The 14,407-nt window shown below is 34.7% G+C and overlaps 1 protein-coding gene across 2 annotated transcripts in view; it reads right to left on the bottom strand.

Annotated features, from left to right (window-relative positions):
- Positions 1 to 14,407, bottom strand: part of SPOCK3 (SPARC (osteonectin), cwcv and kazal like domains proteoglycan 3) — a 241,694-nt gene that overhangs the window by 87,058 nt on the left and 140,229 nt on the right. For both annotated transcript variants that reach the window (XM_075500342.1, XM_075500343.1), the window contains exon 5: positions 8,056 to 8,182. In XM_075500342.1, the coding sequence (XP_075356457.1) occupies positions 8,056 to 8,182 (127 nt within the window). The remainder of the gene's footprint in view (positions 1 to 8,055; positions 8,183 to 14,407) is intronic.

Genomic DNA, 14,407 nt, shown 5'->3' with positions numbered 1-14,407 from the left:
AAAAGAGAAATAAATTAGAGTCAATATACATTTATTATAACTCTCCATAACACATGGTACGTGGAACAGGCTGTTTTAAAGCAACAAAATGATCCCTGGGTCCACTGCTACTTGATAAGCATGTATTTAAATTCCACTATGACTAAGAGGAGACAAGGAGACACATTCAAGGGAAAAAAAACCCACAAGGTTCCATGGTTCAGTGCACTGGGAAGTGATGTCTGGTTTAAATATGCATGCAAAAACAAATGGTGCATCACAATTAAGAGAAAATAGCAGAGAAAAAAAAAAGATAGATACCAGGCATTTAAGTTAGATTTTTGGCACTTTTTTTTTTAAAGGTACCATTATGTAGCTACATATTTTATCCTACAGGATAAATGTAGGAAAATTATCCCTTTTAGGACCTAAACTTACTGACTTCCATGACACATTGGTGATAGGGAGAAAGAGAGAAACTGCTTTCTGAAAAAAAAGTACATAATCCCATTCATGTATCTGTAGCAAAATGAGAAATGTCTTCATTGTTACATTTTCTTCCATTTCTCCACATATCTGGAGTGCCTCCCTTGTGTATGAGGACAATTTAGGTGGCCATGGCTCCCCCCCACCCCTGGGTCACGGTTAGGAATGTTCCCAGGAGAGCGGAACGACATGCCCAGGGTGGGATGTAAGGCTGTCAGAGAGACAAGAACAGAAATGCACGACTAAACCTCTTCCCTTCTAAGAAGTGCTTACATGCATTTTCCATACCATCTCCTACACTGGCACACTCTTTGGGGTCTTCTTTCAGAGAATTATTACTGTAATATTTAAATGTTTTCACTGGGCCAAGACCTGAGCCAGTTTTCTTGTTTGCCATTTGTCACTTTCAATCTCATCTTCTTTAATCCCATTCTCATCATAGATTGTCTTCTACTAACTCTCAAAATTTGTTCTGTAGGTTGACATCATCTTGTTTCATGTCCACTGTCTTTAACCACTCTCTCTCTTCCTTTATAGAAAGGTTCTTTTCCATTTGTTTAAAAAAAAAAAATGCTGAAACAAAAGCCTCCCAAGATCATAAAAATCCTTTTATCCCTCCTAATTACCTCTCAAATTACTACCCTCTTTATCCTCCACTCCACTGAAATCAGGCTCACTAATGAGCTTCTGCTTGGTAAATCTGAGACAACCTTCTCTTTTGATCCCCTTCTTGCAACCGATACAGCTCATCACTATCTTCTCCGCTGCTTTCTCAGGTGCCTTAATGTTTCAAACAGCTACGCAAACTTAAGAACATTATTTATTGTGTCTTAATGCTCCAGACCCATCTTTTTATTGGTTTCTTTTCAGAACTGTTTTCTGCTCCCCACCATCACTCCACAAGCAGAACTATGCCACTGGCAGCTCCTGTGTCCAGCCCGTATGCACTTCTGCCTGCATATGATACATTCTCCTGGAAAAGAATTCTTGTGCCAAAATTATTCTGATTATTTTAGCTGTAATTCTAGTTACAGCATTTTTTAATACTATATTCAAAAGATTAACTTCTGCTGGTTAAAGCTACCATTCAGAGCAAGACTGTTCTTTAGTCCCCAGATAAGTATGGATGTCTCTAATGCAACCTAACAGTTAAGAAACCTGAATCTTTAATTGTGTTCTCAACCTCACTTTAAGTAATACTTTTTTTCTTGTTTTACTGGCTGTCCTGTTTGACAGTTAACATACAAATTTAGATTTTCATGAATAGGTTCTGAATCTGAGTTATTTCTACATTCATTATTTTGTATCAGTATACTGCTGCTGTGATATGAGACACATTTAATAAACATTGACACTTGTTTCACTTTCCCCTATTTGTCCTATTCTTTTATTGGTTTGCCCTTCCAGCCTAGATTGTTTCTAATCTAGAGAAAACTTAATACTGTTTTAAAAAACAATGTAAAGGCATTACACAGATGAAGGCTTACGAAAATGTTTTCCAGTCCATAAAGTAGCAATTTCTATTTTTACTGAAGTATTAAAGTTCATGCAATTTTTAATGTAAATCCAATACATAATTTTATATTAAGCAAACATAGTATTCTGGAAATGAAAAAAGGGACCCAAATTCAATTCTTGTTAGTATAAATATGTCATCCTAGTCTAGGAAATACTGAGCTGCTCAGAATTTCAAAATATTGAAGGTTCTATAAACTAATTTGTCATCTAAGCTACCATCTCCATTCTCTACAGCTTTAGCAGCTATTTATTTTGAATGCAGTTGATAAAAAGAGATCAGTTATATATAATTTGGAATTTTTAGTATATCAGCCTATTTGGAAAACTGGATTACGTAAAGTGAATCACCCTTCTGACGTTTCTCTGCCTTTTTTTGAATATCACATCCTATCAACTTAAAGGTTCCAGATAAAATTTCAGGCATTACTGGCAAAATCCATTGATGGCAGAAAGTGGAAAACTAGACAATCTCATTTCCTGATTTTTTATTATTAGCCTGTTTTAAGCATTCAAACAATAAACAAGGAGTTTCCAGTATTTCTGTAAAGATCAGTTTGTTCTGATAAAGGATACTCCATGGATCAATCAATCAAGATACATTTTACCTCAGTGACTACTGGTCAGTCTCATTCAAGAAAGGTTTGTTTAGGGGTTTTTGTTTGGGGTTTTTTTTTTGGTGGGGGGAGAGGGTGGGATGGGAGGAGAGCTGGTTGTGGTTTGTGGGTTGTTTTTTTTTTTTTTTTTTTTTTCATTTGCCAACAACTTTGTTTTATTTGCCAATGTACCTCAGCCACAAGCTCTTCATTGTAAAAGTCCAACGTAGATTTGGTCTGCAGAAGGCTTTAAAGTTACCCACTTGAACAGGGTGATTTGGTCTGGGTCTTGCTTGGGAACTGGATAGACACACAGATCTTAATTTTGAGAGGCCCCTTTTGACAAAACCTACTTTTACTAGAAAAACAAATTGAAACTATCCGACTTTCTGGTGCTGGCAGAGCACCTGGAAGAAGCTGCTTCTTCCAGCTGCAAGAATATGGACCAGCATGCTGTCTAATAATTTATTTCTGAGAGATTACATTATTTTATTTATAAGGATGGCAGGCAATGATTTAACCTTAGTATTTTTGGCTACGTTTCAATTGACAGTTAAGCCTACAGCAGTCTGCTTAATAACAACGCAGATAAAAACCAAAAGGCATAGTGATTAGCCCTATTTAAAAAGACTGACATACAGTGAATCGGGTTTGTGAAAATTACTTTCATTTACTATTACAAAATAGATAGATCAGATATTTCAACATTCTGATCTCTCATGATCTCTCACAAGATAACAATCTGGAGTAATTCAAATAAAATAATCCTAGACATTATGGAAACTGAATACTTATGGTTTTAGTGCAATATTTTCTGAAGTAGAAAGGAACTGTCAACAGCTCAAGTATGTGTCCTGAAAACTCACAATAAGCTAATAAATAAATGTAAATCTATTTAACTTTTATAATAGGACAACATTTAAAATAACATCAAGGAGTAAAAATGTTGATACTTATTTTTTATGCTTCCTCCAAACAAGCTGTCTGATACCAAACACACTGCTAACTGATACAGATTATTAAGTCTTAAAAACACCTGAGATTAATAAAAAGAGCAATGATTTAAAAAAAAAAAAAAAAAAAAAAAAAAAAAAAAAAAAAAAGAGTTAAATATGGGATGCCCTGAGAATAAAACCCTAGGAATTCAGGTTAATGTAAAGTTATAAACAAAATTTGGATAGAGTAAGCAACCAGTACCAAACTCCCCCCTCCACACACAGTGTGATTTTATCCACTGGCTCTCTTTCACCCTTGTTATGAGAAAGGAATCATAATTTTGGAGACTGAAGAAAGTATTTGAATATTAAAAAAAAATCTAAATCCACATACCTATCTATCTGTAAAGTACATCAAGAACTCATATCCTTTTTTCTGACTGTTTGCTTTTCTGTACCTTTTCCATCTTAGTCTGAGAAGCTAGTTTAGACCCATTATTTTTGTAAAACATGATTTTTATTGCTATTTATACCCATAGGGATGGCATCAATCACATGACGTTTTCATAGGTAGGAGAAAAAGTATTTCATAAAAAAATTCACTGTCAATATGAAACCAACTTGAGCAAATTGTTGCTAACAATAAAACCAATCTAGGACTTACTTGCCAAGATGATTCTGGAATAAAATCATGGAGCAATGGGCATATTCTAAACATTTATTTCTATGGTGTTTTCCTTTCAAAATACTCAAAGCATTGCTCATTGATCTTATTTAAGGTTATATTTTGTCATAGCGGGACTACTTGTCGACCATGTTCAACCCAAGAGAGAAAACTTCAGCCTATTTCACCAAACACCAGAGCTGTAATTAAAATAGGCAAAATACACTCAAAAGACAATTCATCTGATGTGTGACCATATTTTTTTTCCTAGTGGCCATTTTTCAGGAGGCCCAGTTATAATGTAGTACAATATGGGTGAATCATTCCAACGGAAGCATTCAAGCCTGAGCATCATCATCTCATCCACAGTTACACCAGCTTTACTGTATCCATGCTGGAGAGCAGTGAGTTGCATCCCTGGGTAAAATAGTGGCAGGAGGTGGGTTGCTGCCACAAAACACCCAATCTGAGCTGCACTCCACATCCTTTTTATTTCCCTATTAATCCCAGGAAAGATGAAGCTAGAAGCAGGCTGCAAAAGTTGTCCTGGCAGCAGTGGCTGCATTTTCCCTGGAGAATGGATGGGGTGTGAAATATATGGGGTACCAAAGACCTCCGCTACAGCACCGCTTGAGAATTCCTAGAGTTAATATCAATAATGCACTTTCAATGCCAAAGTTTAGAGAAATGCAGAAGGCAAAACTAGACTAATAAAGTGTAAAACACATGCAGTATTATTTAAAGGCTATTAACTAAAAATTGTTTATAACACCACCCTGGTTAAGGAAACAGCAGGATCTCTTTATACTGAATCTCCTCTCACATAATAATTAACATTCGCTTTGATTACTCAACATTTCAGCACGTAATATTTTTATTTCAACATTCTTATAATACTAATAATGAGTATCTTACACCTGCTACTTTTCCTTTACACTGACTGCATGTGACTAACTGTGGGCTGAGAACACAGTAAACCTAACCCAGCCTGCTAAAATGGATGGGAAACAAAACATCCTTACTTGCCTTTGGATAAGCTCAATTTAGAAGTTAACCTTTCTTTCTACATTGTCTATCCATTATATAATCTTTTTTTTTTCCCCACCCCCGAAGCAAAAAACATGTATGAGATATCTATAGTTACATAATTTAATACAAACATTTGCATGCGCTTGGCCTGAAAAGGGAGGGCATACTCCCAAAGTAGCGTCCATCCAATAACTGCCAGCTGCCCGGCTGTGTTCTACAATACTATTACTATTTACTGACTTGTTTTCAGAAAATGTATTATACAATTTGCCAGAGTCATTGACAAATGCATTCTAAACACAAGAAAATTGCTGTATAAACTGCTACTGGAGCTTGATGACACAATGAAACTACACTTTGCCTGGAGTAAAGGAACACAAATATTCGTCTTTATGTCAATTTTTAAAATGACTGCTCCTGAAATAACCTTGCAAGGACCTCTATTTTGATGCAACTGAACCATGGAATATGAAATCGTAACATTAACGAAAAGAAATACAAATAAATATTTATAGACTAATACAGATCTTCTGTGGTCATTAACTTTTTTTTAGCATTTTGCTGCCATAAACTTAGATTTGAAATCTACCATTAAGAGGTAGTGGAAGACAAAAGGAGAACCCTGCAAAAGCTCTCTGAAGCTACATTACTTCTGCATTATATGCACGGAAGGGACATAGAGGTTGGATAATATGTACTATTGCACTAACTGCAACTCTGATAATTCACTGAAATGGAAGCAGGTGCATCTATTTAATCCACTCATTTTTCATCATTCTGTTTGAGAAGCACACCCTCACCTTTAACACATGAGCTGATGTAAAAATATCTGCATCTCATCATTATTTATAGACTTCTGTACATCTACTTCAGACAAAACCACGAGAGACCGTAAGGGTCACTTCTGCCTATAGAACTAAGCAGAACAGAGCATTCCTGTATGATAATATAGGAAATAAGCAATGAGGTTAAAACTGGCTGTGATGTTTATATTACATTAGGAAGAATGTAGGGAGAGATTGTAATGGATAAAGTATACAGTATTTTTTTAAAAAAATTGCTCATTCAGTATTACCTATATCAAATTATCTACCTTGTCTACTTAAATTGCTAAATCGTAGAGACTGCGGTCTGTTTGATATCTATGTGCAGCCTAGGCTTGGGGCTTGAAGACTGAACCTTCACATGGCACAGCAAAAGAAATGCTAAATGACAGTATCATCTAATGTCTAGTAAGATGTAAGCACATTTCAAGCTCTTGATAAAACATAGACAGGAGATTACTGTGAATGAAAATCAGAATATTTTCAAATACCTAAATTAAAACTCTACGTCATATCGTCACTGGAAAGGAATTATTTTTCTACTAAGCCAGAGTCCAAAAGTCGTGTGTAGGGCCTCAGATATTCTGGTGTAAAGAGTTAGAAATTTTTTTTACTGTTTACTTTCTTAAAGGAAAATTAATATTCTTGACTAGTTCCCTATAACTAAATATTCAGTTTGTAAGAAATACATTTTCTAATGTAAGATGTAGGATTGCATAAGAATTTTCAAGGTTGAGGAAGCACTAGTTATATTCTGATGCTTTTATTTTATTGAGAAGAAAACATCCTTGGAGAGGATACTTAGTGTTCAATCCAATTGTCAAGTCACTCCTGGAAACTCTAATCCTTTTCTTTAAAATTCAGATGTAGTTTGTGATTGCAGTAGAAAAACAAAAGAAAATTCAATGCAGCAAATACTAACTCTGGAATCTTTAAATACTTGGAAATATCCTAAAAAATATTTTGCTTAAAATGCTATATGGAAATTTTTTCTTTATAAGTACTGAACACAGAGCTTCTGCATCTCCATCAATTTAATCTAGGACAATCAGCATTATTTTTATTACTATATTACTCTTGAAGCAGTGGATATTATCTACTATTAGAAACATTTTGTTAGTGTAAGGACATGATGTCGGAATGACAGAATACAGTAGCTCCTCTTGCACTACTGAATTGCACGCCGTTTCTGACAAAAATGGGTTCATCAAGAGCACACGTTTGTTTCTCCTAGAGAGGATTCCGTTGTTAACATTGGCTGAACATTCTTCTACTGGAAGTTTTAATAGAGAATGCTAAACAAATTGATTTGTTTTCAGCATTATCAAGTCCCTCCACCTCCCATCTCCTGAGCACTGTACTAATGCAGTCCCATGGTTTCTAGACTTCAGCGTGACCAGCACAAAATCTCTTCTCCAAGATAGACTGGATAAACTGACAGAAACATTTTTAAATTACTATTCAATCTCCAAATAAGTATGACAGAGAAGACAGGAGGGTTCAGGAATACAGAAGGAAGATTTGATTATGGTCTTAAAATATATAAAATTCTGTTGCAAGGAAAGATATGCAACAATTATTTACATTATTACATTTTTTATCTGGGTACATTACATCTATGCCTCGGTGACTGCAATGCGAAGCATCCCCTCAATGGTCAACTGAAAAATCTGACTTAACATGTTTATCCTACCCTAAACTGGGGACACGCAACACTTTTTTCCTCATTCAAAACCCTGCCTTGGTGTCTGTCGCAGACAGACTTAACCTGGAGCTCTGTTATATTGTGGAGCACTCTTACACTGTGCTTCTTTGGGTACTACTGTTTCATGCTGCTTAGGATTTGCTACCATTTTGCTTTTTTGCCTTACAATATACTAGAATTGCTGTAGGTTGCAGTCTGTAATATATATTTTAGTCAAAACAAATAAATGTTGATTTGTATTACAATACAGTACTTCATTTTCCAAGAGCTTGAATTGACGGGAACAATGAAAGAATAATTTAGTTCTTTATTTAATTCTTACCTGAGAAGAATATGTGTGACCATCTGATCCACAAACAGGATTGGTATAAACTACTGGACACTGCTTGCAGTTTGATGAAATGGGACCACCCCTCCACTGTTTATGGCCTAAACCAGCCTCTTTCATACTGTAAGTAAACAAAAAGTATGTAATTCTGATAAGCAGTAGTAAAAATAGAACATATTCAGGGTATTTTAATGAGCCTTTACAAATAGTAAGCCATACATAATTTCAGCCATATAATTTTCCTCTAAGTAAAGAACTGCCACAAGTCTTGGCTATACACTCGCTCACCTTTGTACATTACTCACTGTAGTGATACTTGATAGCTGTGTATTATTTCACTTTCTAAGACATCTTAGTAGAAAAAGATGATTAAAATGATGCTTTGGTGACTGTTACACTTCTTGATCAGTGAAAGATGTCTGACTCGAGTGGCATTTACTTTTTTTGTTGTTATTAAATAGTATGAATGGAGCTGTTGTATTAATACTGGTGTTTAAGGAAGTAACATTTAAGTATTACAAAATGATATCATAAATACTTCTATAGAAACAGGTAGGTGGTCCGTCAGAGTACTTTTTGCCCCACTTTGACCACTGCCTTTCACAGCTTACGTTTTGTAAAAATCAGACTCTAGCACCCAATGCAAAGTTCAAATGAAAAAAAAAAAAGGTAATCCACTGGAGCACAGAGCTGATCTGCGTAAGCGTGTATGTGTATGCTTATACAAACAGATAGATATAGCTAGATGGATCATTTTAACCCAGAAAAAAGCTACACTGGGTCAGACTAAAAGTCTAAAATAAGTAACTGATGCTTCCTTAGAATACTCTCCTAGCCTTCAGTAACTCATGGCATATGGCCATCATCAAACACGTTTTCTCTTTGTAGCTTTGAATTAATCTGTATTTCATGAATTTTTCCAATTGCTTTTTGCAACTATGAAAGCACTTAGCAGCCATTGTATCCTGAAACAGCTGTTTTATGAGAGCTGCCTGATTCAGAGACTAACCTACAATGTGCTTTATCTATTAATGGCTTCCATATAAATAAGAAAATAGAATAATAATGCATGATTTTTATATTGTTTTTTCTGCTTGGAATCTTAATGAGGGCTCTAAAAATAATTATGCTTAGAATACAGCAATGACTTATCAGGACACACTCAAGTAGTAAATGTTCAAACTTATCCTACAAAAAACTCATATCAAATCTTCTTTAATGGAGCAGAACTCTTTCAGCTTGCTTCTCCTACAGATAATCAAGAATTATTTTGCTAATTAGTCACAAATCACTGTTTGAGAAGAATTTGTCTGGAGTAATAAAAAGAAATTAAATTAGAGAAAATAAAGTCCTCATCCTCCGGTTTTATGATGTGCAGAGTAAAAGGCTAAAAGCACACACCTAACGGTAAACTGGTGACCATCGAAACCAAAACCCTGTTTCTCAGCTACGCTAATGTTTTTATGCTATTCATAATTTTGGCTGTAAATGTGGTCTTTAAGAAGAAAAAAAAAAATCATGTAAGTTATAGAAGTTTACATTCAGATTAAGTTTTGTGGCTAAATTTTGAACTGCACAGATTTTTTTTTTATAGTGTAAACAGGGACCTGACATGTTGTACACAGAAATTGTTAGTTACTACCGAAAAAGCCAGTAATAGCTTAAATTACATGTAGCATAATGAGTGGTAAAATATCTGTACAGGAAGTTTTTATGTCCATCAGGAAGCATATAAAAAGGAAAAAATTCAAACATACCACCCTAATTAATAATAAATAACAATCCTTTCTGCTGAGTTGCATCATTTGAAGACTAAGTACAAACCATTTCATTTCTATTATAGTAAAGAAAAGCAAAGCTGAACTGTATCTTTGCTTATGTATAATATATAGTTATAATCTGACTATTGCTGCTCCTCTCAGTCGACTGAAGAATTTTCCAACAATCCACACGAGCTGCAGCGTAATTAGATCATTTAGATGGCTGCATCTTCCTCTTACTTCTTGTTATTTTTATAGCTCATAATTTTCCAGAAGTGCCCCAGTAGCCTGAGGTTACTGACAGGACCAGACTCCCAACTATCAACCTGATGCAATTTCTGTTTATTTGAGATACAGTAAGTTAGAACGCTGCATAAATCAATTGCAGAAGTTCCAGACATCAACAGGGAGAACCCCATTCACATCAGCAAAAAACAGAATTTGGAAGCAGGATTTTTGAGAGACAAGGGCCTGTTGGGTGTAGATGCTTAAAACATATCAAAGAAAGGACCAGTGGTGACTACAGGTTTTTAGCATATCTGCACCCTTGTACATGCCCTCAATGAGGTTTTAGATGGAGGAAAACGGATAAGTAAAATCACCTAGAAGGAAAACAGAATGATGTGTCTCAGGAAGGACCACAACAAGGGGTGGACACTAGAACAAGGTCAGGACATGGGAATTGCAGGTCTGTGACAACCAGTGGAGAGGTATGAAGAAAATGGAAAATATTTCTATGTAGTCAGATAGATTACCTTCTCTCAACTAACCTCTGCTTTGTTAGGCTTTTAAATGCAGGCTGTCCCAGGGTACTCAATTTAGGGTGAAGAGAGTCAAGTTTCCTGTTATACACAGAGCTCACCTGACACCTTCAGCAAATCACTCTTCTCAGAATCTTGGTTTCTGTATAACTAATAATAACTTTCTACAAAACAGAAATATCTGTATTTTCCAAACTAGGAATGGAAGGTATAATGATAAATAAATTCTAAATAAGGATACTTTGAAGGTATCAATCCAGAGATACCTGGTCATGGAAATGCTTTGGACAGACATCTGTTCAGAAGCTTTAGTACAATGATGCAGAAACTAGATTCTGTATTATTATAGCTGCTGAACAGCTATTTTTTGATTGTCAGTCACTGAGATGGCAGGCAAATATGAAAAGTCAATTAAAAACATTTTTAATACTAGTTATGGTACATACGTGCATTTCATAAAATATATTAATAACGCCTTTTACTTATGTACTCAAACATTTCCTTTCACCATTATTTAATTGCATTAGATTTGTTCCTGTTGACTATTCTTTGTTACCAGGTGTTGTGTTTATTTTATTTTTTTTTTTTACAGCTAGACAATAAGCGTACATACCAACTATTGACATGGAAATAACTGAGAAACTACTGTGATGATATAAATCATCTTGAATAAAGACCATGGGTATATGTCCATAATGTCATGAAATAAGATACAGAAAGACTGCTTAAATACAACATAAATAATTTGTTATCCTTCACTTGAGATATGCAGATAAAGCAATATATTTTTACATTTTAAAATGTTACAGAGGAAAAGAAATAGTAAACAAAGAAATGAGTTACTTGATTTTCTCTTCCTTGTATTTATTATTTTTTGATTCAACATGCAAGAAGAAAACACAGATCACTGCAACTTGCAGTTACTAAAATACTGCCATTTAATTTTGTGATTCCACTGTAGTCACTATAAATGTTCTCGCGCTTATTCGTATTTTGCCTTAATAAATATATGACGCCATGTAAAAGTCAACCTCTTCCACTGACAAATTTTATACTTCTAAATTTCCTGAAAAGGGCTTTGGGCTCTGACTAGTAATAAAATAACTATTACTGAATACACAAGCTCCGCCTCATCTGACACTGTTGACACCTAAAGGGTAAAATTAAATACATGGGTTTAATTTACCAGCAACACTTGTGATTGCATTAATTTGCATACACCAAATTGTGGATATGCTTTTAGACTGCATATGCAACTGCATGCCTAGAAACATAATTAGCCAATCTGCCCAATTACTCTAGCCTGTGTACCTGTTTGCATACATAAACTTACCTTCCTGTATACACAGTGATCATGCCTGCAAATACTTTGGGAATGCTTAATGTCACCCATTGAAAATTTAGCTCCAAGCAACTCTTTTGCAACATAACTTATTTAATGATATCTATAAAACACGAGTGCCCAATTCACTTGAAAAAATTATTATTTCATAGGTAGATTTGAGAATCTTCAAATACAGACTGACAGAAACAAATCTGAGTTACTAAAAATCTAATCTTTCAGAGAACTCCTGTAACTCTTCTCTATAACTACATTTACATTTTTTAGAAATCTTAGAATTATTCCAATTTAGACACTGCCTGATTATGTTTTGCCACGGCCGTTGGGGGACACAATCAGGCTGTGTCAGAATAACAGAATCAGAAAAAACACTTGTATTGCAAAATCTAATTTGCTTTCATTAGAGTTGACTGGATTTCCTTCAAAGTTCCTTTTTCATGTGGAGGCACCCTAAAAGAAAACTACAGCTGTCAATATATTGTTGAGATGTTTCTTTCAAATGTCAAAGGAAAGCAAGACATTATTGCCAGGCTCTGTGTGTGTATGTCTATACTATTTTTACTTGTTTCACTATTTTGCACTATACCTAACAAATACAAGAAAAATCTGTCTTAAGAAACTAATAATAATTGAATGAATCTGAGACAAATAAAGCAAAGGTTAATAAAGTTAATATGGGAACCAAAATACAATACATTTTAGCAACTTTAAATTAAGAGTGTTGGCAAGATGTTTGTATTTATTGATGGACCATCATAATGTTTAGCAGGTGCATGTGAGATTATATAAATTCAGCCATTATTTTTCCCCAGCATCTGCACCCAAGACATTAGATTAGAAAATTATGTATGATCTATCATTTTTGTCAGGATCACTAAGCATACACACTCAGTATTATTTCAGAATTTAGAAGAATATTTCTTTCTGTGTGTGTAAAAAGAAAATGCTATTTACTCATTTGCACCGGAGAAGGAAAACAAGTAGATATCTTAAAGATACAAATTCTTACTACCTCCTTCCACCCACACATATCATTAAAAAGATGAGTTTACACTTTAAGGTAGTTTCTTGCCTTGTTGTCATACAGCTCCATTATCTTCAGTACCGTTTTGCCTCCTTTTGCCAAGCAAATAAACCAGTATTTTGTTCTAAATGTCTATATAATAAACTAAAACCTAAACAAAACAGCCTTATGTATTTTAAAAAAACAGTTTTAAGTAATGCTGCTGAAATTTCCTGGAATAGTGTTTGCTTACATTTGATTGAGTGAAGTTAGCTAGTATAGCATTTTAATGACACAGAAAAGAGAAGAATGCACAGCAACACAGAATGAGTTTTCTCATTATTTAACTTATATGGAGTTGCTTGAGAGGTGAAAGGGAGCCTAATGTGTGAACGGCTGAATGCAGTGCTCATGCCAACCTTCTTTTCCATTAGGCTGGCAAATGATACAGGCATTTCAAGGAGTAATTTGTTAGAAATTACTATGTAAATCACTAGAGAAGGGAGGTGGGGAAGATTTGAGATGTTGAAATATAAAAAGTGTCCATTAGAGATATGATATACAGATACTATATACAGATACCAATACTGTATATTTTTTTAAAAAAAGGTTATCAGCACAAAGTGGACTGAAGGTTTTTCTTAGGACCTCTCAAATTGCTACACTTGTAATTTATATCGTTAGGCATTGATTAGCATATGTTTTTCTAACACACTTAAAATATAACTTACAAAGAAGGAACAACATTCAAAAAGCTTGAATCAACATCATTACATGTTATCATAGTATTCTGATCAGAACTGCTATACGGTTGGTCACAACTTTAAGAGACATACGGCTACAAAAAAAATTATAAAGAAAATCCAAATAACCTAAATGAAGGGGGGGGGGGGGGGGCGGGGAGACTTAGGGTAGGTAATTGGCAGATAATGGGCAAATAAAGGGAAAGAAAACCTGGCTTAGAGACTTAGACGTAAAAAAAAAAAAAAAAAAAATCAGAGATGTTTTTACCAAGGCCCCTAACTTCCAGATAGTAGTTAATTATGTATATGTGGTGTTAAAAAAGCTAGCCCATGATAAGAGAACTCTACTGGAATCTGAAGGAAAAGTTGACCTCTGTAGAAAAGGTTCTAAATATTCTTTCCAAATTGTAAGAGACAATAGCTCTTTTAAGATCAAAATCTTGGAGTCCTCCCAGCTCCCAGCTATAGCTATTCCTTAAACAGTTCTGATTAAAAACTTTTGGTTTAGTTAAAGATCAAAGACAGAAAAAGGATGTTCAAATATTGCCTAGAGACAGCAACAGAATATAGACTTGTTAAAGGATTAAGATGATGGTTGTACTAGAAGAGATAGCAAGTAACTCCATCAGAATCCTCTCCTCCATAAACATAAAATTCCCTTCCTTCCCAGCTGACGCTATTCCTAAACACCCTAGGAAAATTAGTAAAATCTAGATGGCAAAAATGAGCACATTCTT

Source organism: Mycteria americana, chromosome 4 (genome assembly GCF_035582795.1).
Source record: "Mycteria americana isolate JAX WOST 10 ecotype Jacksonville Zoo and Gardens chromosome 4, USCA_MyAme_1.0, whole genome shotgun sequence".
NCBI lineage: Eukaryota > Metazoa > Chordata > Aves > Ciconiiformes > Ciconiidae > Mycteria > Mycteria americana.
Note: the sequence above shows the minus strand (reverse complement) of the source record. Positions and strands in the feature narration are given on the sequence as shown.